At 39.3% G+C, this 22,826-nt stretch overlaps 1 protein-coding gene across 1 annotated transcript in view; it reads right to left on the minus strand.

The window, feature by feature from the left end:
- Window positions 1-5,447: 5,447 nt before the first annotated feature.
- The window catches only part of zbtb32 (zinc finger and BTB domain containing 32), a 141,749-nt gene continuing 124,370 nt past the window's right edge, over window positions 5,448-22,826 (minus strand). Inside the window, exons 5-7 of the mRNA XM_028823363.2 lie at window positions 20,343-20,513; window positions 14,351-14,518; window positions 5,448-10,021 (exon numbers count right to left, since the gene is read on the minus strand). Of these exons, the coding sequence (XP_028679196.1) occupies window positions 9,792-10,021; window positions 14,351-14,518; window positions 20,343-20,513 (569 nt within the window). The 3' untranslated portion in view covers window positions 5,448-9,791. The remainder of the gene's footprint in view (window positions 10,022-14,350; window positions 14,519-20,342; window positions 20,514-22,826) is intronic.

Below are 22,826 nucleotides of genomic sequence, written 5' to 3' on the forward strand. Positions count from 1 at the left end.
AGTTTGGCCAGACAACTGGCTCCAGGAAGAGTTCTGGTTGTTCCAAACTGATTCCATTTAAGCAATATGGTGGCCGCTGTGCATGGTGTGACAGGAAAACGTTTGTAGCCATCCCCAAATCTGTCTCAAAGCTCTACATGCAGTTCCATTAATCTCATGGCTTGGTTTTTGCTCTGATACTTCAATATTAAGGTGTGCGCCTTGACTAATCATGTGCAGTGAACTGAGTTGACCACAGGTGGACTTCAAACAAGGCGTATAAAAGTCTCAATTAATGATCAATAGATTGCAATGCACATGTGTCATAGGAAAGGGTATGAATACTTGTGCTAATGTGTTATTTTATTTTTTTATTTGTACTAATTTTACAAATAATCCAAAAAACACTGTTTCACTTTGTCATTTTGGGGTATTGATGGAATAAATGAACTTAAAGGTTAGGCAGTGTGATGTGGTGGTTAAGGCTTTCAACTTCAAGCCCTGAGGTTGTGGGTTCAAATCCTGCCACTGACATTGTGTGACCCTGAGCAAGTCACTTGACCTGCCTCTGTCCCCACTTGCAAACCAAAAGAAATGATGTGTAAGTCGTCTTGGATAAAGGCATTAACCAAATAAGTAAATGTAGCAACACACCAAAATGTGTCAAAGGTAAAGGGGGTCCGAATCCTTTCTCAAGGCACTATATGTACAGTATATATGGTAAGGAAAGCAGCACAGCCTATCACTTCACTCACCTCTCCTGAACAACACAGCACAAGCTCTTCATCAATGAAGACAGAAGGTTTGAGGTAATGTAGATATATTCACTAATCATGGGGCCGGAGAGTTCTGACATATTGGATGTCGATTATGGCTTTGTAGCGTCGTTATTATCACATGTAAAAAGTGCAGTAAAATTCTTACTTGAATGCACAGATCAACATGTAGCACATCACTACTATCTGGCACCATGATTAGTAAGTATAGCTGCCTTACCTTGAAAGTTCTGTCTTGGCTCATGCAAGTAAGACCTTCACGGTGCTCTATACAAGTGATAATAACGACCCCCTTAAGCATATATTGCCCCATGCAACACAACATCAGCTGACACTGTCTTATGCCACTCACTGTCACACAAGACAGAAGCAGAACAACAACAATCATTTAGAAACTCACAGAAAGGACTTCTGCCTACTATATGAGAAGTCAACGTTTCAAAGAATGTCATCGAGGTCTCTGAGCTATTTATTTAATTATAGAAAATTGAGTCTTCTATGTGTGATACACTTCTCTTTTCTTGGGATTCAGTTCAAGGCCCATGCTCTGAGAATCACAAAGACACGAGACACTTCATAATGATCACTGGCCCTAACCTGTGGAGTGGAGTCAAGTGACAGTACTGAGATAAAGAAGATGTCAAAGGCTGATGTCAGACCATGAATATGAAAGTCATTGAACTAAAAGAAAAATAATGTATGCCTTCTTTATTCTTTTGGATTTGAAGTTAAAATGGAAGCGAGATAAGAAAATAACATCAGGGTAAAGTGATTTGACCCCACCATCAAACCCACACTTGATGATATTTGGCACAAGAATTAAGGGTGTGCCTCTCTTTTAATACACAATGCCATACCCAGAGTGTCGTCATTCTAAGGATAGTTCTGAAATCGCTTGATCTCACAGGTCAATAACCACCCTTCACGCCAAGGAACGGCGTACTGTAGTTAGCATCCATTAAACTATTCACATTTGCTTAATTCATTTCAGGGTTGTGTTGACTTCCTTTTTTAAATTTAGGTGATGAATGTGAGTCAGTTTCTAGTATGAATTAGTAATTATAAGAATTTTAGTGTTAACATTTTGAGGTTAAATGATTAACAAACCAATGTAACCAGTATGGGGTGCCACTGATCCCCAAACCCCAGACCCAATAATATCCAACACAGTCACGGTTTCAAATAATGGATTTTTAAATCCAACACACACACAAACAGTGAGGAATCAACCAAAAAACACAAACAAATAAGCTCCTTGTCTCCTTCTGTCTCCAGTTGAGTGTTGCACTCACTCCCACACACACTCCAACACACACACACATACACACATATACACCCACAGTAGGCACACGGCCAACCAATAAACAAGTAGACACAAACTCTGTGTTCAGATGTTAGTGGAATGGGATTGGCAGCAAACCAGCAACATTCTACAATGAGATAACAAGAGGAAGTTCTCTCGGAAAAAGAATGTTCTGTGCTACATGGGCAGATGAAATCTTCTGTCGAAGGTCATTTTTAACTTTTTCCACTTGGCTAAACTCGGGAGATAAACCGGATATCAAGCAACTGTTTTAGTGCAAGCCATGTACTGTAATATATATAAATGATTTGGATAGGAATATAGTAAGTGATAAGCTGGTTAAGTTTGCAGAAGATACCAAGCTAGGTGGATTGGCGGATAATCTTGAATCTTATTAATCATTGCAGAGGAATTTAGACAGCATTCAGGCTTGGGTAGATTTAATGTAAGCAAATGTAAAGAGTTACATGTAGTAAGCAAAATGTTAGATTTGAATGCACAATGTGAGGTCTGAATATCTAAAGTACACCTGATGAGAAGGAGTCCACTAGTTAGTAGTTATAGTGGACTTGACACTATCAACTGCCAGACTGTGTTCAAAGGCCATTAAGAGGCTAACAGAATGTTACGTTATATAGCACCCTGATGTGTGGAGTACAAATCCAAGGAGAATATGTGAGGCCTCATCTGGAGTACTGTGTGAAGTTTTGGTCTCCAGGCTACAAAAAGGACATACAGTAGCAGCACTAAAAAAGGTCCAGAGAAGAGCGACTAGGCTGATTCCTGGGCTACAGGGGATGAATTATGAGGAAAGATTAAAAGGGCTGAGCTTTCAGTTTAAGCAAAAGGAGATTAAGAGGTGACATGACTGAAGAGTTTAAAATTATGAAGAGAATTAGTCAATTAAAGTGTAAATCAAGAACATGGGGACACATTTGGAAACTTGTTAAGGGTAAATTTCGCACATATTTTAGGAAGCTTTTCTTTATGCAGAGAACCATAGACACTTGGAATAAGCCACCAAGTAGTGTGATAGATAGTAGAACTTTAGAGACTTTCTAAACTCAATTTGATGTTATTTTAGAAAAATTAAGTGGATAGGACTGGCAAGCTTGGTTGGACTGAATGGCCTGTTCTCGTTGAGACTATCCTAATGTTCTAACATCCTGTTATTCAGTAATAACAATCTAAACCCAAATGTAAATGAAATAAATTATAAAATAAATTGCTTACAAACCGCATATCATTTTGAGCAGACATATTGGTGTTTTTTGCTATTGAATAATAAATGTAATAAAAATGCAAAATAATAAAAGCTTTTTGTTCATCTTTCTTTAATTTCATGATACTTTCTGTACAAGGTATCAATGTTTTCACCCATTCGTGGACTACTGTACATAAAGAGCATTTTTGTCTGTTTTAATATCCTTAAGTTGAAATATTGTAACAGTGCTTCATATTTTTAATCAAAAACAAATTTTGAATTTAGGTTGCTCAGAAGTATATAAAGACATAATACACAAAAAGCACAGTGTCGGAAACACAACAGCAACTTTCGGCACGAAACATTTAAGGACTTATTTACAACCAAAACACAAATGTGTACCCAACTGTAAGGAAATGTTCACAAAACAATTCCTGATGTACTGTCTTTTGTGTGCACATTCCTGCTGTCTCATTAATATGAAATATCTGAAAACAGAAAGCCGCAGAGCAATGCTCAAGGTCGCTGTCCGCTAGATTTATTATTACATGTTTAACTGTACTTTGTCATGTTTTCTATTCTTGAACTATGTTATAAACATTGCTACACCAAATTTTAATTGGGTTTTACCTATAATACAGAAGTGAAGACATTAATGCAATTCAAGTATTTTGTTTTTAAATCATGTTTTCATAAAAAAATAAAAAGCTTCTTTTTATTTTTAGTTTTTAAGTTCAGGTTAAAAAGCCCTGAGAACTTACGGTATGCTGGAAAATAATCATTTATTCACATATCCATTGTTTGTTTATTTAATACTTTTTTTTTTAAACACAATAAAACATTCTCTTACATTGCATTGTATTTGACTAAGCTGTGTAACTGTGTCCATGAGATATACAGTGTTTTGAAACATTTAAATGTAAAAACTGTAATAAAACAATGGCAAGCAACTTAGACTTGTGGCCACTGAGTTTGAGAAGGTCCAAGAAAGATATCAAAGCAAAAGAAGGAAAGATGTGTTACAGGAAGATAAATAATTAAAAAATGGAACTGTTAGTTTTCAGTCATGGTGTTCAGACTGAAACTAAACAAAATCATCCCATTAACATGGTGTGTGGTTTGTTCTCGCAGTGGGCATTTTATCAATAAACTGGCTGGAGTGTCATGGATCAAAGTGACCTTCTTGTATTGGGATGAGAGAGGTTAGGAGCACACACTGATACAGCGCATCGCCACACCCATCACATGACGAACCAACTCAGGATCCCAGATTGGGACCCAATTGTAACCAAGCAATGGGTGACACCTCAGCACCACACTAGTTCAGATGGAACGGAACAGTGTGAGGTTATTTATGGTGGCTGGAGTTTCAATTCTGCCACCAACCCTCCCAGGTTTTTCTCTGCAGGTTGGAGGGCCTACATGCAGGGCTGGATGTAGATTAATGTCATACCCAGGATGGAGCAATTGCAGATTAATGGCCTTTCTCAAGGGCCCAGCGAAGTAGAGTCACTTTTGGCGTTTACGGGATTTGAACCGGCAACCTTCCGATTAGCAGTGTGAATCCCTAGCCTCAGAGCCATCACTCCACCTCACGTTTTGGGATGGAGTCCTTATAAAACAAAAAGTAAGTGAATGCCAAAGAGAAACTTGGGCACAAATGGCCACAGCAATGGTGATTATGTGAGTTGAGGTGATTTTTATCTTATTCAGATAAATAGGCAGACAGCTAAAAATAAACTGATATGCTTTGGCAACATGAAGGTAACTCTTTCTATGGCACCTAACCCTGACATATCAAATGCATGCATACATGTAAACATTCATAACATAATATACCCAAACCGCACTAATCCAATTCAGGGTCTGTCCTTAAAGGTCAGAAAGCAGCCCTGGATGGGCCCACTCACGTGCACAAGATAGAGTTATCTGGAAATGAATCTAACACACATACTTGTATCTTTTGGAGATGCGTAGTAAACCTGACTACTTGGTGACAGATCCACTCAGATACGGGGAGAAGGTGCGGACCACAGGGCATTATTCCACAGTACTAATCCGTGGGGCACCAATATGCCAAAGACTGGAAACAATGATTTACAAAGAAAACAGTGACTGGCCATCTTTTGTTCACACAGGACTGCAGATTAAAAGAGTCTTTCCAATAGCTTCTCTCCCAATGTGTTTTTATTGTTTTACCACACTGTACTTCCTTTCGGTACCTTCCACTATGTCTACATGTTCACTGCATGCCCTTAATTATAAATAAAGTGTAGTTCACTATTTCTAGATATGCTTTAATCCCAATAATGAAGACTCAAAAGCTCCCCTGTCCTGCTGAAATGATCTTCACTTAATTGTAAAAGAGCATAGCCCTCCACATGGATACCTAGATCAAGGTTCCTGCCTCCATTTTCCGCATATCTGGGTGGGTTTTCTAATGGTACTTAGTAGTGTCCTAGTATCCTCCTTCAGCCCCCAGGTGGTGTGCATGTCAGTTGTCTTAAATGTCCCTGTATGTGTCAGTGTGTAGGTGTGAGTCACCGCATGCCCTGGAATCGAATGGCGTCCCAATTAAAGTTGTCTCCTGCCTTACATGTGATGCAGCTGAAATAAGCTTCTCCTCCCAGTGACCCTGCGGTTAAATCAAAAGATTTCAAAAGTGGATGGGAACATACATCAAGAACTGAACAAGCCTGTAAAAGAACAGACTCCATGTCTCGTTTAGATGGTCTGGGTTACTTAAATAACACACATATGCAACATCTGACAACCTGGCTTTGGAATGGTGGGAACGTCTTAATCATATGAGATTACAGTCTTAATCACAATAACCTTTAAAGGAGGTCTCTTGTGTCCAGGTCCATATACAAAAATATTACATTTGCTAGACTGGACCTTTGGTAACCTGGAACAGTCCATCTAGTAATAATGTGGAGACGTTTTATTTGATGCAGGAATACGTGCCAAGAGCAGGCCACAGTGCTTGACCAATGTTATTTGAAAGTATAGCTTCCCACAGTTCTGTGCCAAGTCCACTTAAAAAAATAAATGCCATCCATAGTTTTACCATCTTATTTGTTTTTTTTTATTCACTGGAGTTAGATTTCTAGACTTTTGAAGTTTGGAATTACACTGGAAAAGGGCAGCATGTGCAGATGCTTTTCTCTGGGGTACAACAAAGGACACAGCTCTTTAGGAACCATACTGTCATTCCAAATGCTCCTTTTATACTCTACATACAGAATATGCTTTATGGAGCCATATGAATTGTTTTAATCGTCCTTCCTGAAAAGGCATCAAGCTGGTAAGGAGTGAAGAACCATGCGGTTTGGACACCTGAGATACTGTCATATAAATGGCGTTAATGAGTGGTGGTGGACATTAATGTCCTGTTATTAACACATCAACTAGACATCCACATCTTTGATGTAAATAGTCAACTCTGGGCATTTCTAGTTTCACTTACAACCCTCCAGTGATGAAAAGTCTCGCTGCTGATCTTTCACGTTTCCACACACTCCTACAGCATGTGGAGCCCCACAGTTCCAATCCGTCAGTTATTTCAATTCCATGTTCAAGACTGGAGTGTGTGAGTGTGTGGTTGCACTTGCATGTGTCATGTGTTCCATTTGGAGTGAGGTCCTGCTTCACCCTCAGTGCTGGAATTGAATAGCTTTGTCGAATAGCTTTTTCTCATTTCAATGAGATAATATTTTAGTAGGCTGTATTACAGAGATGAATAACCACTTGATGCTTTCTATGTGTCCTTAAAAGTGAAAGATTCCTATCTTAAAGTCTCATTATGTTACAATACTTTATACACTTAATACACCAATCAGCCAGAATATTAAAACCACTGACACGTAAAGTGAATAACATCAATTATCTCATTACAATGGCATCTGTCAAGGGGTGAGATATATTTGGCAGCAAGTGAGCAATCAATTCTTGAAGGTAAATGGAAAATGGGCAAGCGTAAGCATCTTAGTGACTTTGGTAAGGCTCAGAATGTGAAGGTTAGACGACTGGGCCAGAGCAACTCCAAAACGGCAGGTCTTGTGGTGTGTTCCCAGTATGCAGTGGTTAGTTCCTACCAAAAGTGGTCCAAAGAAGGACAAACTGTGAACTGGTAACAGGGTCAAGGGCGCCCAAGACTCATTGATGTGTGTGAGGAGTGATGACTAACCCTCTTTGTCTAATCCCACTGAACAGCTACTGTAGAACAAATTGGTGAAAAACGTAATGCTGGTCATGAGAGAAAGGTGTTAGGACAGGGCTGTCTTAACGCATGGGCATGGTGGGCAGTTGCCTGGGGACCCCATGAACATAGGGGCCCCATATGTATGTTGTGACTTGCTGTCAATAAATAAATACTATACTATACTAAACTATAAATATTTGTTATTGTGTTACAAGTGGACATTGGCATTCGCCTCTGATTTAGTATCACAGTCACCTCTGCAACCTCACGTGTAGGTTTGCGTACAGATCTCACACACTACATAATGTAAAAGCATATATATTAACGTCACTTCAACTCAATTCTCTGCAAAGAAATTGTGTTTGTGTTGAGTACTTGATTAATAATAACTAATTCATAATAATTTCATGCTGTATGGTTTACCAAGTGAGTATCATTTATATGTTGAAATTTTTGTGTTTTTCACGGCTCATGTTATATTGTTCAAATGTTTGTGTTGATTAATCTTTGCTGTATACCATGTTTTTTAATATTTAAACACTGATTTTGTTGGAAGTATCAATACAATAAATATATGTTTCATTTTATCGACCATTTACATTTTTATTCCTGTGAGTGGTTGTGTAGGTAGGGGCCCCTGTGCACTGCTTTGCCCGGGGGCCTATAATGCTGTGAAGATGGCCCTGTACCAGGACACACAGTGCATCACAGTTTTCTACATATGGGGCTGTCTAGCCGCAGACGAGTCAGAGAGCCCATACTGACCCCTGTCCACCACTGAAAGCACCTATAATGGGCTTGTGAATATCAGAAGTGGACCACGGAGCAATGGAAGAAGAGTGGCCTGGTTTGATGAATCACCTTTACTTTTAGATCATCTGGACAGCGAGGCGTGTGTTTTGTTTACCTGGGGAAGAGATAACAGCAGGATGGACTATGGGAAGAAGTGAGGCAGTGTAATGCTTTGGGGCAATGTTCTACTGGGAAACCTTGGGTCCTGGCATTCATGTGCCTGTTACTTTGACATGTAACACCTTCCTAAAGATTGTTGCAGATCATGTACATACCTTATGGTAACTGTATTTCCTGCTGGAGATAACCTCTTTCAGCAGGTTAATGCACACTGCAAACATTGCTCATGAATGGTTTGAGGAACATGACAATGAGTTCAAGGTGTTTGTTTGGCCTCCAAATTCCCCAGATGCTAATCTGATCAAGTTTCTATTGACATGTTGGAAAAATAAATTTGATTGATGGAGGCCTCACCTTGCAACTTACAGGACTGAAAGGACATGCTGTTACCACCATGGTGCCAGATATGACAGGACACCTTCAGAGCTCTTATAGAGTCCGTGCTTCAACAGGTCACAGCTGTTTCAGTAGTATGACAGGGACCAGGGGGTTTTAATGTTGTAACCGATTGGTGTGTATGAGTAGTTGGTATGTTCTTGCAGTACATAAAGTGTCACCCTGCCAGAAATAAAGAACATATGAACAGTTTTGGGTGGCACAGTGGTCAGTGCTACATCCTAGGTTCAGATCCTAGAAAGATCACACTCTGTGTGTAGTTTGAATGTTTCCTGTATGTCTGTAAGGATTTCCTCTAAACAATATATGTGTTAGAATTAGTTTAATTTGGTGATTGTGACTGATTATACCCTGCGATGTCTTGTCCATACTTGGTTTCTGAAGTGGCCGGGATATTTAACCCTCAGCTAGATTATGTGAGTTTGATAATGGCTAGGCAGATGGGGAAAGTGGCTGCCCTGCAGTTTAATACTATTTTGAAAATGAAAAAGCTTCTGAGCTGTTTATCAAGACAAAATTGTGATACTTTATGAACATTTCAGGGATCCTCCCAAATGTATTGTTGAATGATATATATTTCAACTAAATCCAACCATATTCCACAGAATTAGAAGAAAGCGTAGTTATTCAAAGCACTCCCTTCAATATCATTGTCAGAAGGCCAAAAATAAGAAATGAAGGTTGTATAAGCAGCTATCCAGCATGGCTCAAAGCTGACTAAAATCGTGTAATACAGGAATACACACAGCTGCTTCTTGCTATTCACTTTTTACATTCTTAACAGTGTTTTAGTATTGTGTTTTAAAGAGCAGAGTTCATGTCCCACCTTGGGAGGTTTCTCAAAACTGAGGCTCGGATGTGCCGTTGCATTAGGATGAATACAGAAGATCAAAAAAACACAAGACAAAAGAAGGTCATCTTGTTCTTATCACGGCAATGAGTTTCACAAGAGAAATCAAATATGGTACCCCGCTGACAGTAGCTAGGATTGGAGTCTGGAAGATGCCAGCCTTCTGCTTAGTTGTGGCACAAATACAAATAGGTCTTCTCAATGCTCCAGTCTAGGGGAATGTCTTCTGGTTTGTGGGACTTGATGTGCTTCTGCATGGCCGACAGACTGGAGCAGTACTCCAGGCATATGGTGCACTGGTAAGGGGCGGCTCCATTATGGGTACGCAGGTGCTTGATCATGGCAGAGTAGTCGCGGGAACGCTGGTGGCATACTTTACACTCAAACGGCTTCTCCCCTGCAGAAAACAAAGAAACATGATTAAAAGGCTGCTGGTCATTTTCACTAAGTCAAAAAAGGCTGAATGTTTGCAACCATAGTGTCTGATGGCGGTAGCAGTCATGCTGGACATCACAGGCACCTCCATTATACAGTATCTTTATCAGTTGTGACATTTAATGGCATTAATGTTTGGACCCACATAGTCAGTAGATGGGTCATTGAAACCTTTTACAGATGGCAGTTAGAATCAGAACAGAACAGTAGAGCAATTGTGACGAGGACAGGCCATTCAGCCCAACAAGCTCGTCCTTCCTTTTCACATGAGTTCTTCAAAATGACACCAAATTAACATTTCAAGACCCCTAAACTCCTACTTTCTACTACACAATATGGTCATTTTTATTCCGTATGTCTATAGTTCTTTGTGTGAAGAAAAACCATCTAACATTTGTGAGTTATTTGCGCTAACAAGTTCCCATCTTTGTTCCTATATTTTGTTGAAACTATGATAATGAATGGTAGCTAAAAAGGCGGCGACAGGAGGCACTTTCAATAAAAGTGTCCAGTTGGGAGGTCAGTGGAAGCGGACAGCTTAAAGACTACGGCCAGTTTCAGCATGAAAACTTGTGAAGTGCCTCTGAACTCAAGACGTCACCTGTGTAAAGGAGGCTAGAAGAACATTAGGAATTCATCTAATTCTTTGTCACTCATTTGTTGTCATTCCATGAATATATGTGACAAAGCTGGTTAGAAGTAAAACAAAACTTGAATGTTTCTGGTGGTAATGAAGATCTGGGGTGGACTAGTCAGTCATAGTACTTAATAAAAAAAAGTTTTCCATTAAATTAAAACTGGTGCAATGTGTAATAAATCCAGTGGTAAACACAATACTAGAAGATTTAGCAGTTGCTGGAACCCACTTGAGGTTGAATTTGTTTGCCACGTCTTTGTTATATATTATTTGCCACTAGAGGGTCCTCCTTGTCATTATTTCACCTGTTTTGATATTTTCGTTTTATCATCTTGCTTTCATTTTCTTACTTTTTGCATTTGTTTTTCAGAATCAGCAACAAGATGATAGCAGTTCCCACTACACATTATTTCGTTGGTGTGTGATGCCTCCCGGCCCTAAGTTCAAACCCAAAGTAACCACAAAAACACCAGAGGTTCAATAAAAGGATGGCATTTATTTTAACACATGGAGGGTGATGATATGTATGAACTCAAAGAAACCTCAGCTTGTGCTAAGATCACTTTGCACTGTTGCCATGAGAAGGTTGACCCTCTTAACTTTAAAATCAAATGCCTGTAAATTAACAGGGTGACCTAAAGGTGCCAGCACTTCCCAATGTAAAACTAGCCTGATGCCCCATTATACAAACATCACTCACTCTAACTAGATCTGTTGGTGATGCCTGACACATGTTTGGATATACTGAGCCTATAGTTCACCATTATGGTCTGGACTGAGATGGACAACATTGTCGCACAGCTCCAAAATCCTGTCACCACAGGAAATCAGTTAGCTGGAGCAAAATCCATGTGGTAGAACAAATAAACTCCACACATGCAGTCTTTGGGCCTAGAGCTTAAACCAGGTCTTTGGAGGTGACTGTGCTGTCCACATCATAAGAGCATGAGACTTTTGACAGACGAGAAGAGGTAATTAAGTCGATGAAGCTTGGTTGGTTAGCTAATAGCTAAGTTTTCCCAATATCTCTTCCTGATACTTTTTATATTATATAAAAGTATAATACTATAAATGACATTAAACACATGGTTTGATATTTCTGCATCTCTTTCCAGAGTCGTCATTTCCCTGCTCCTGGGTCGACTCCGGTGTAGCTGCTGGCTGAGATTAACTTTCCTGTTCAGAACCTCCTAAAATGTATTTGCCAAAATGTATGCACATTTAAATTTTACAGATTCAGCAGCCTCTGCCAAGTACGTCCATGAAATGTGACAAGACTGTGTAATTGGCAACATGAGTTGGCTGGCATCCAGGTTGGGATGGATGGTTCCTTACCTGGCCATGAGGCCCTTTTAATGGAGGATGGACAACCTCCCAACCAGCTGGGTTAGTTGTGCCATTCCTGGTTGGGAGGTTGTTATAAAGGACAGACTGCTTCTCAGGGCCATGTGCTTTCCCAATACAATGGGTGGTGACATCCCTCTGGCGTACATCCCATTTGGACACCTGCAGGGCTGAATGGGGGTTATAGTTTTGGTGGGCAGCTTGTTGGGGTTCTTGGGTGCCACTAGGGGGAGCTGCTTGAGGCAGACTCTCTTTTCACAGGGATGTTCCACCTGTGGGCCTCCTGGATGCAATATGATAGTGCTGGAAGTACTCTGTCTGGTATGGGTCTGGTATAAAAAAAACTGCTCCGCTTCACCCGGGGGTCAGAGTCGAGGGAATACTTAGACGAAGCTATCCTAAGAGCAGAGTCTTAATGATGAAACAGTGGAATTCTTTAAAGTACTAGGGAGCTTTGCCCCCTGTTTGCTTTTTCCATTTTTCCATTTAATATTATGTAACTGCTACAAGCGGACTCACTGAGCAAATTCTTAGGACCACTATACTGATACTGGGTTGTGCCTCCTTTAGCTCTTAAAACAGCCTTAGTTCTTCATGGCATGGATTTCACAAGATGTTGGAAACATTCCCTTGAGATTCTAGTCTATGGTGACATGATTATGCCATGCAATTTCTAGAGCTGTCAGCTGCACATTCGTGCTGTGAATCTTCGGTTCTACCACATCCCGAAAGTGTTTTCTTGGATTCAGATTTGGTGACTGATGAACAGTGCCCTGTGTTGGCTGGGATTGGCTCCAGCAGACCCCCGTGACCCTGTGTTCGGATTCAACGGGTTGGATAATGGATGGATGGATGAACACTGAAGTCTGAACACGTATGTTTATGAGATAACTTGTGCTTTATGACTTGGCACATTATCATTTTGGAAGTAGCCATTAAAAGATGAAGAAGAAGGAATGCACATGGTCAGCACCAATACTGAAATAAGCCATGACTTTCAAGCAATGATTGATTGGTATTGAAGGGCCCGTGCATCGCAAAAAAAACATCCTCACACCCTTGTACTGCCACCACCAGCCTGGACTGTTGAAACAATGCAAGTTCTCTGCAGGGATTTATAATGTTGACCAAATTGTGGCCCTTCCAGCTGTGTACCTCAACAGAAACTGAGATTCATCACCCCCAATCTATGTTTTGTTAGTGTTCAGCTGCCCAGTTTTGACGAGCATGTGCCCACTACAGCCTCAGCTTCCTGTTCTTGGCTGACAGGAGTGAAACCCAATGTGGTCTCCTGTTGTTGTAGCCCATCTACCTCAATGTTCAGCGTAATGTGCATTCTGAGATGCTTTTCTGCTCACCACAGTTGTTCAAATAGCTAATCTGAGTTACTGTAGCTTTTCCATCAGCTCTAACCAGTCTGGCCATTCTCCTCAGACTTCTCTTATCAACAAGGAGAACTGCTGCTCACTGGGTATTTTGTGTCTTTCACACCATTCTTAGTAGACAATAGAGACAGTTGTGTGTGAAAATCCCAGGAGTTCAGCAGCTACAGAAATACTCAAACCAGTCTGTCTGGCACTGACAATCACCCCATGGCCAAAATCACCGAGATCACATTGTTTTCCCCATCCTGGTGTTTAATGTGAACATTAACAGAAGTTCCTTACCTATTAGACTGTTGCCATGTGATTGCCTGATTACATAATTCCATGAATAAGCGGGTGTACAGGCATTCCTAATAATGTGAGCAGTGTGTGTATATTAATAAAAGTAACTCGCAACAGTATAACCAAAATCTCAAAAACTAACACTGAACCTTCTGGAAACAGGCACTAATGGTAGTGATCATAATTACACTGCAATATCATTTCAATATGGTGGTTCAGTGAATAATTCTGCTACTTTATGGACCTTGTGCCCTGCATTCAAATCCTGTAACTGGATGCTGCCCAAGGCCTCAAGGATGTGCTGGTAAAGTTGTTTGGTGATTTGAGGTTTGATCCAGTGTGAGTGGGTGACCTGATGGAGAGGTAACCTTTCCAGGACTGTTTACTGCCTTTCACCCAGTGCTTCTGTTGTGGGCTATACTCACCTGGAAATCTGGAACTGGACTAAGTGGATTTGGGAATGGTAAATAAATGCCATGTTCTTTAGTGGATAAGAAATCACGTGAGTAGAGGTGGGTCGGATGCACAGGTACAACACTGACTGGATATTTGTTATGCAGTTTTCAATATAAGGTTCTCCAACATAGGTATCCACAATAAGCTGAAACAGAGCAGCGAGTAACAAACAACTCCATCATCTTACCAGTGTGGACCCGGTAGTGTGTGTCCAGCTGGTGCTTCAAGCTGAACTTCTTGGCACAGTTGCTACACTCATATGGCTTCTCTCCAGTGTGGAAACGCTTGTGGTTCTTCAGCGAACTGTCATCTCGGAAACAACGGTTGCAGAATTCACACTCATACATGTGCTCTCCTGTAGAGAAAGGTTAACAGGATCATTTTACAAAATGGACAGGGTCCGATGACATGATAGACTTGCATGATTTGAGGAGGATATCGATATACTCGTATATTAACATAAAGTTAGTATTACAGGCAGTCAGCCTCCATGGTCCGCTCACTCACTATGCTGACAAGAAGAAAATGTTACATTGTGTGAAATGTAAAACCCACAGATGTCTGCTGTGCCTTATCTCCATGGGCATCACTGAAATTGTTTGTAAATTGACAACTCTTGAAATTTAAGCATAAAGATGATGAAATCTCAATATAATGCACATCTTCTGTTCCTAAAATTATAAACGTTCAAAGCAACAAACACCATTGCATTATAATGCAAAGAATTTAGTTTGTGAATATTTCTAAAATAACCAAACAGAACTGGAATGAGTTTCCTAAATGGATAATGCCTTTAATGACCAAAGGAATCCAAACAAAACTTGTAAGCCCTGCAGTATCCTTCAATATCCTGACTGACTCAAGGCCAAAGATAACAGGAGATCGGCTTGAAATTCAAAGGTTCTTCTTTTCCGCTGTGCAGTTGAGGTTTAGGAGCCTGACTTCAGCGAGTGTGGACGGCTGTGTGGTTTGTGGTGGACTGCCATTCCATCCAGTGTTGGCGTCTGAGATGGACTGATGGAATGGATACTGAGGGCTTTTTTATGTTCAGCCTTGGGTTTTGTTGAAAGCCCTTTTTTGTTTTTGATAGATAGATAATAACCAAGGTCTGCCACTAATGCACAGAATAGGTATCCCAGGGTGGCAAACTGAGGCAACAAGAAGAAGGGTGCATGAAGGTTCTGAACCAGAACCCACAAAAAGATCCAATGGACTATAAACTCGTAAATAAACTAAACAGAAAGCTGATGATCTTTGTCTCTGAGAATCTAGAATCTTCTCTATTTCAAATTTTTATTAACCATCCAGTTCCACTGGGGAAGAATGAGTAATTGTGGTGAATGATGAATTAGTATGAAAAGATTTTAACTGGAAAACATGAAATTTAGGATCTGTTCTGAATTGGCTAGAAAGAGCATTATATGGAATGAGACCTGTATGTTTCAGTATTCCATATGACACAGAATATTTTAAGGCTAATTTCTGGGAAGGAATTTCCAGGCAGATGTTACTCATTCACAAATGGTCAACACAATTCTCTCAGGGTACTCTTTTGTAAATATTTTTGGTATGATCACCATTACCAGGTGTTCCAAAATAAGTTTTTAATTATCTTGCATTTTAGTGAGGTAATCCAGAAGACTAGGGAGTGATGAAGTCTAATGAGGGCAATTAGTAAAAATACAAATGTCATGTTTTAGCCAGGGTGTGTTCCCTGGCTTATGCTCTTATTCTTTTTCTATACATTCTTTATTTGTCTTAAAGTATTATTTTCCATGTGACTGTTATCCATCTTGATAAAATGACAAGTGTCTGTGTGTCTGTCTGGTTCCTAGTGTGTTAGGTTCTGTACTTGTGCCACTAGATGGAGATAGAGAACAAGATATTAGATGAACTAGAGAGCAAGAGAAGGAGAGGAAGAAAGCGCTGCACCTGAAGTGTTTAAGTTATCAACTGTTTGCTTACTAATATTTGATTAAATCCTTAACTGTTTGAACCTTGAATTCTAGTGACTAATAACTTTGTGTAGTGGGCAATGGTTGAGTGCAAATAATGATAAATCAGAGCGTACTCTGGGAAAACAAAGCCCCATTGTGACTAGTCTAGTGTAACTAAACCAGGCAAATGCATTAGCGACCTTTGCCACATTTTCTTCAGCAAAACAATTAGACTGCAAGATTGGTTAGTTCGATAAGCAATTTTGAGAGGAAGAGTCAAAAATAGGTCGCTTTATCCAAAGACGAAAAGGCTGCCATGAGAGAAACAGATTGCGTGTGTATTATTATAGCAGAACAAATGGACAACCCACGTATAAAATAAAAAAATGAGGCCCCATTGATTTTCTAGGTTTCAACTCATCTTCAACAGGTAGTACAGCTAGTCTATGTATGTATGATGCTAAGGATTGTGTCCAATTGTCACACAATTACTTGTGAACCTCTGGGTCTAGAACCTTGATGTTAATCTTAATCAAAATCTTATGGCATGATACACTCCAGTGAAACAAAAAATTGAATAGTGGTGACATCTGCTGAGAATGAAGCACATTGCTGAAGCTACTCGTAGAAAGAAGAAAAACGAACAGCAATGCCTTCTGCACAATAAAGACAGACAAATGGCTATGCAGACTGACTTACAATGCTGCACACTGCGATGACGTGAAAAAAGAACTTCAGTAGTGAAATGCCCTGTGCATCAAGCCAAACACAGGAGGTGTTTCAGTGACAAAGAACAACAGGAGGCAAGCCTGCACATAGAGCCACTGAGCAGCTGGCCTATACGATGAATCATCGACGTGCCACACAAACTGCACAATAAAGAAGGCAAGTATAACAATGACAGAGGAATTTGTGCGGAAAACAAGGAGATCATCAAATATTCACAAGTTTCTCCTACAAGCTAACATTGCTTTTATATCCCTGCATTAATGTTTGGCTGATGAGCACTACATTTGAAAGTTAGATCAGAGATATGCTCACTGTGGGGTGGTAGTTTTTCACACTGAAGAGAATGCATGGCCAAAATGTAAATGTTTAGCTTGCACTATATGAAGCACCAGGTCTGTGTGTTTCCTAGTACTGATATGTTTTTTGTAACCATTGTTCTATTTAATTATAATTTACTGTCTATGTATTTCTTGCTCTCTCATGTCCCTTGCATTTTGTGGGAGGAATGCCAAGATGCAGGGCCAGAGCTGAAGGACCGGCCTTAGCCTTTATTGTAAATTGTGAGGCTGAGGAGTGGATCCTTCAGGGGTTCATTAATTGTCAATCTGGAGAGGAAATATTTACGAATATTGATTTTCTGGTCTGATTTATTTGCTTCTGACTGTGGTTCTTGTCTGTGGATTTCAGATTTGGATCCGTTTGCTGTGGTTTGCCTTCAAATTGCCTTATTCGTTTCTAATAAATATTTCTTCATTTGTAAAGTTTTTTTTAGGTTTGTCATATAGCTAGAGATTTTACGGTTCCTTTCTCTTGAGGGGCATTTTGTAATTTTTAAGATTTTGCTTATATATTTTGAGCTTTTAGGTCTGTGTAGGCAGAAGCAGGCCAACAGTATTTGGTGTCAGGCTGCCTGAGGTGAGGTCTCTTTCTGGACAGGTTAGGGAAAGCCATGGTCTGGTTTGTAGGTCTTTTTTGAGGTCTCATACCATCTTTCTATTTTTTTGTACACTTAATCATAATAGCACACATTCATGAAATGAAATAACAATACAAATGTGTAAAATGCTCAGTGAAAAACTACCATCTCCTCTCATTAAGACTGAAAGGCATCCGCCAATGATCTTTAAAGTTTCTCCATCCTGTTTCACCTTATCAGATTGTTCATTGCTCTCTGGGTGATATCAGGACCTGAGATTAACACATCTGAGGAAAAACAACTGCAAAACCTTGAGACAAACTGTGGCCTTAAATGTGCAATGACAGTTTTGGGGAAGTCATGCAAGTTAATATCCTCTTTATTAAAGATATTTATTAGTTCAGTCACTGAAGGGAGCTTTTTTAATGAGACAAAATGTGCACTTTTAGAAAAGTGTTTCGCTATAACAAGAAAAGCAGTTTAATATAGCGAAGGAATTAAATCAGTTCTAAAATCTATTGCTATTTCTTCCCTAGGATGATTCAGGAGAAAACAAAATTGCAATAAACTCTCATGGGGTCCAGATCTTGATTCAGCCCAACTATGTGTTTCACGAGTTATAACATTATTATTCTGCTCAACAGAGGTTAGTTTTTGTGAAAAGTAGGCACATGGGTGGAGTGTGCCAGTGTCTGGGAAACATTAGAAGAGAATTTCCCCTACTCCGAAGCTGGACATATCTATGTCCACTATGAAAGTTAACCAAACACTAGGATGAACCACAATGTGGTAGTGGTAAATATTTATTTTATGTGTTCAAAGGCTTTCTGAGCCTCTGAGGTCCAAATCTATACCAAAGAGCTCTTCTTTGTTGATGTAATCTTACTGAGCTGAAGTTCATTATAACCATCGTTAATTTGTGAATCCCACAAATTGTTCAGACTTAATGCTTCAAATTGTAGAGTCGTGATATTAGAGTGATCCATACTTAAGCATGTGTGTATAATTTGACGGTTCAGAAGTATAATGAGTGGTCTGTGGAACTCACAATTCCTTCCTAAGCTTGACAAACAGATGGTTAGCAGATCCGACAATATCTCATGAATAGATTGCTTTTGTGTACCAAGTCTGGAGTAGAAAATCAAAATGTCATCAATTTAACCTAACAGCTAAACACCAAAATATCGCAAAAAACATCATTAACATATGGCTGAAAAATGGCTGGGGTGTTGGCCAATCTGTTTAGCATTACTAGATATTCGTAATGGCCGATAGTTTTTAAAAAGAAGTCTTCCATGTTTGTTCTTCCCTTATAAATATCAGATTGTACACATTTTTAAGATCCAGTTTGATGAAGAAGATGAAACCACTGTCTTGATTTAAAATGGACAAAGATCAAATGCAGGGGGATTTACTTTTAAACTGTAATTTTATTATGCTCCACAAATGTCATAGATTCTTATTATAGCATTTATTTGCAATCTGAACTTCACATTCAAGTATTAAAAATAATTGTATATTATTTCCATTGATATTGTCATTCCTGTTATGTGTAAACCAGCATTTGTTCCTTGTCTTATGTATGTCCTTATCATTTCTATTAATTTTGAATTATTATTCTACATGTGTTTATAGTTATTACGTGAATTATGTTAATATGGTTGTATTTAAATATAATTTAGTAGTTTTATTTTGTGAAATTGTGCCTTTAAGCTACATTCCTTGTACTTTTTGTGGTGGGGCTACCATGACATCACTGCTGCTTTTTATTAAGGTGACAAAGATGGTCCCAGCAGCAGTATGTTGATTGCCGTGGTGTACGTTTCTTCTTTGGGTGTTTATGATATTTCATTTTTGATTATTGCTCTTTGATTCTGATTATTGTGTTGCGATTTGGACTTGATAACTTTGGGTTGCCTTTTTTGGCAATTCCCTTGTGCCTTTCCCACTATTTTGTTCTCATTTTGTTTATAACAACCCTTCATTTATGAAGATTCCTGGCTGACCTTTGTCTTAAACTGCCCAAGATTTACGGTCATCCTCTCCTATGAAGGGCGTTTCTGTATATTTTTAAATATGTAGTCTGTTTTTGGAGTTTAACAACCAGTTCTCCAGTTTAGGCATTTGCAGACTAGAAAGCCTGCCTCTTGAGTATTGAGACCTGGCTGCCTGGGGTGAGGCCTGGTGTCGGACTCAGTTGTGTTTTGTGGGTCTTTTTGGACTCCTTTCACCTTTTTCATCATTCTGCATACTGCAATCACAACAATCACAAACATTAGTACTGATCTTGAGAAGCCAGTACCAAATGCTACATAACTGAGGCAACAAACTGATGCTACAACTGAATAAAGTAACATTTAAATAGAAAAATATATCTCATATATACAGCTAAATGCATGTTTGCTTGTTTGCTTCACTGGTATGCAAATCCACACTAATGAACCTATCTCTATCGAATTTTGCACAGATTCCCCTTTTGTACAGAAAAAGACCACAGAATATGTTTCCTTCCGAAATTTGACTAAATCTGCTTGTCTTTAGTGGAACTGTTGGAAACAAAACTCTCCAGTTATCATCTTTTGAAGTTCTTGTCTTACCTGAATTTGTTCGTATATGTCTCCGATGGTCAGTATGACCAGATAAGGCTCTTCTGCAGTCTTTAGAATTAAGGTCTGAGCTCCGGGTATGTAACATAAGATGTTCTTTCATTTCTAGCTGGCTTTCCAAATGCTTTCCACATAGCAGGCAAATCAGGGGTATTTTATTTCCTGAAGAGATAGTAAAGTAACATGGTAAACATGGCAATGAAAGTTACCTCATAAGTAACCCTTATTGGACCCAGGAACAGACAGGGCTGCAATAAGGATGCAGTAATTAGCCAGACATTCGTCAACTGGTCCAGCAGCTAAGAAGATGGAGCTGAGAGCAAGTCATGTCTGGTTCAGATCTTATCTTTACAGTAGTATGATGTGGTGGCCTTACCTGTGGAAACATCTTGCTAGCTGAGCACCTCCTCACACTAAGACTCTAGAGGTGTGAAAGATAAATGAATGTGTTCGAAGTACACTTTGTGGTACTGTACTGTAAACAGAAGCTGTAATGACATTTCCCATCACGTAGGCTCTAAACTGAAATTAACACGGGTAAATTGAATTAAATCAACTGACTCTGACAGTCTTAGAGGCTTTTAAACATGCCCGCCAAGCTTGAAAAAGCATGTATGCCATGTTAATTGGCCTGTTAAATGTGTCAGTAGTGGTGACAGAGTTTCATAAAAGTGTTAGTTTAAATTTATTATGAGTGGGCCTAAAGCTGTTTTTATTATTGTTAAATATTTGTTCATTTTAAGAAACATTTTAGAAGTCCTGTCATTACAACATAAATGGGGGGCAACTTTTTTTTTCCAAATCTAGCTTGGATGCCTTTTGTTAACACATACTTTAAATTAGCTTTCAAACTATGAAAATAAACTGTCTACCTTTTGATGATACATATGAGATACCAGTCCACCACAAGGCACAAATGCCCAAATAACATCCAAATAACATCTATTATAGTTTTGACCAGTGATATTATATAACAGCAAACAAATAAACAGATCTGCGTATTCACAGAGTGCTGCCCTGTGAGTTTCGCTTGACTTATCTTTTGAACATGACCATCGTTGTCTAATTCTTCCACGTGAAGCCTGAAAATCATGAGGACTGATTGAGATCATTTATGTTAGGTAGAATGCCTAGTGGGGCCTGGGCGGTATCATGGCCTTGGAACCCCTGCAGATTTTGTTTTTCTCTCCAGGCCTCTGGAGTTTTGTTTTTTCTGTCCTCCCTGGCCATCTGACCATACTTTATTATTTGTTAATTAGTATTGCCTAATTTTTATATTTTTTCTTCTCTTTCTTCATTTTATAAGGCACTTTGAGCTATATCATTTGTATGAAAAAGGGCTCTAGAAATAAATGTTGTTGTTGTTGTTGATGTCTGATATATGCATTTCCAGTATTTGTATCTACAAGTTGATCTGTTCTCACTTAGATTTGCACTCTACACACTGCACTTCAGGGCGCTATATTACCTTAGCTTACATTCTGTTAGACCTTTAATGGCTTTTAAACACTGATGGTGACAAGTCCACTAAGGCTTCTAAATCCTCCTCATAAGGTGTACTTTAAATTTTCAGACCCCCCCTTGGGGTATTCAAAACTTCAAAAATGCTTAATTTCTAAGTGTAATACTTAACATTTGCTTTATTTTTACATGTATGTACATTTTACTTACATTACATCCTGCCTTTTGACATCTTTCTTCACACAAGATGACGCTAAAAGACTCCCAAGAAGACTTCAGAGCTAGGACCCTTCCTCATTCAGTAATTATGACATTTTTGTGTTTCTGGAAAGTCAGCTTGTGCTGTCCTGTCTCCCAATTATAAAAAGTCTGCCTGCCTTTTTGACTTTGATTATTGCCTTTACTCTATACTGCCATGTTCAAATCCCATCTCCTCCTTCGATTTACTTGAATGCATAACAGCAGTTCTCTAACCTGTAATCAAATTTCCTAAATAGCTTTCATGACTTTCCTCTTTGAATTTCACTAAAAGTATCCTTGCTTGTGTAGGAGAATCAGTCCTGAATAATCTCTGTTTAGTTTCTTACAAGATATACCTTCTGAAATTCACAGCTGATATAAACTGAAACATCTCTCTTCTTCCTTTTATGTGGTGTCGATGTGCTTGATCAACCATCTCCAAATAGCTTGGTCCTGCACTTCCTCCCCAATCAGATCCTTTTCCTTCAGATCTTCTTTTACTTTATCCATCCACCTTCTTTTTGGCCTTCCTCGCTTTCTCATCCCATGGACTTCCATTCCCATCACTCTTTTGCACACATCTTCATTGTCTCTTCACCTAACATGTCCATGCTGTACTTTCTCAGATGTCGGTCATACTTGTGATGTACCTCTGATTGTCTCATTTCGTATTCTGTCTTTTTTTGTAATTCTTCACATTCATCTCGACATTCTCACTTCTGCCACATCTGACTTCTTCTCCTGCTCTCCCTTTACTGCCATTGCCTCAGCTCT

This window comes from Erpetoichthys calabaricus, chromosome 17, assembly GCF_900747795.2.
Source record: "Erpetoichthys calabaricus chromosome 17, fErpCal1.3, whole genome shotgun sequence".
Taxonomy (NCBI): domain Eukaryota; kingdom Metazoa; phylum Chordata; class Cladistia; order Polypteriformes; family Polypteridae; genus Erpetoichthys; species Erpetoichthys calabaricus.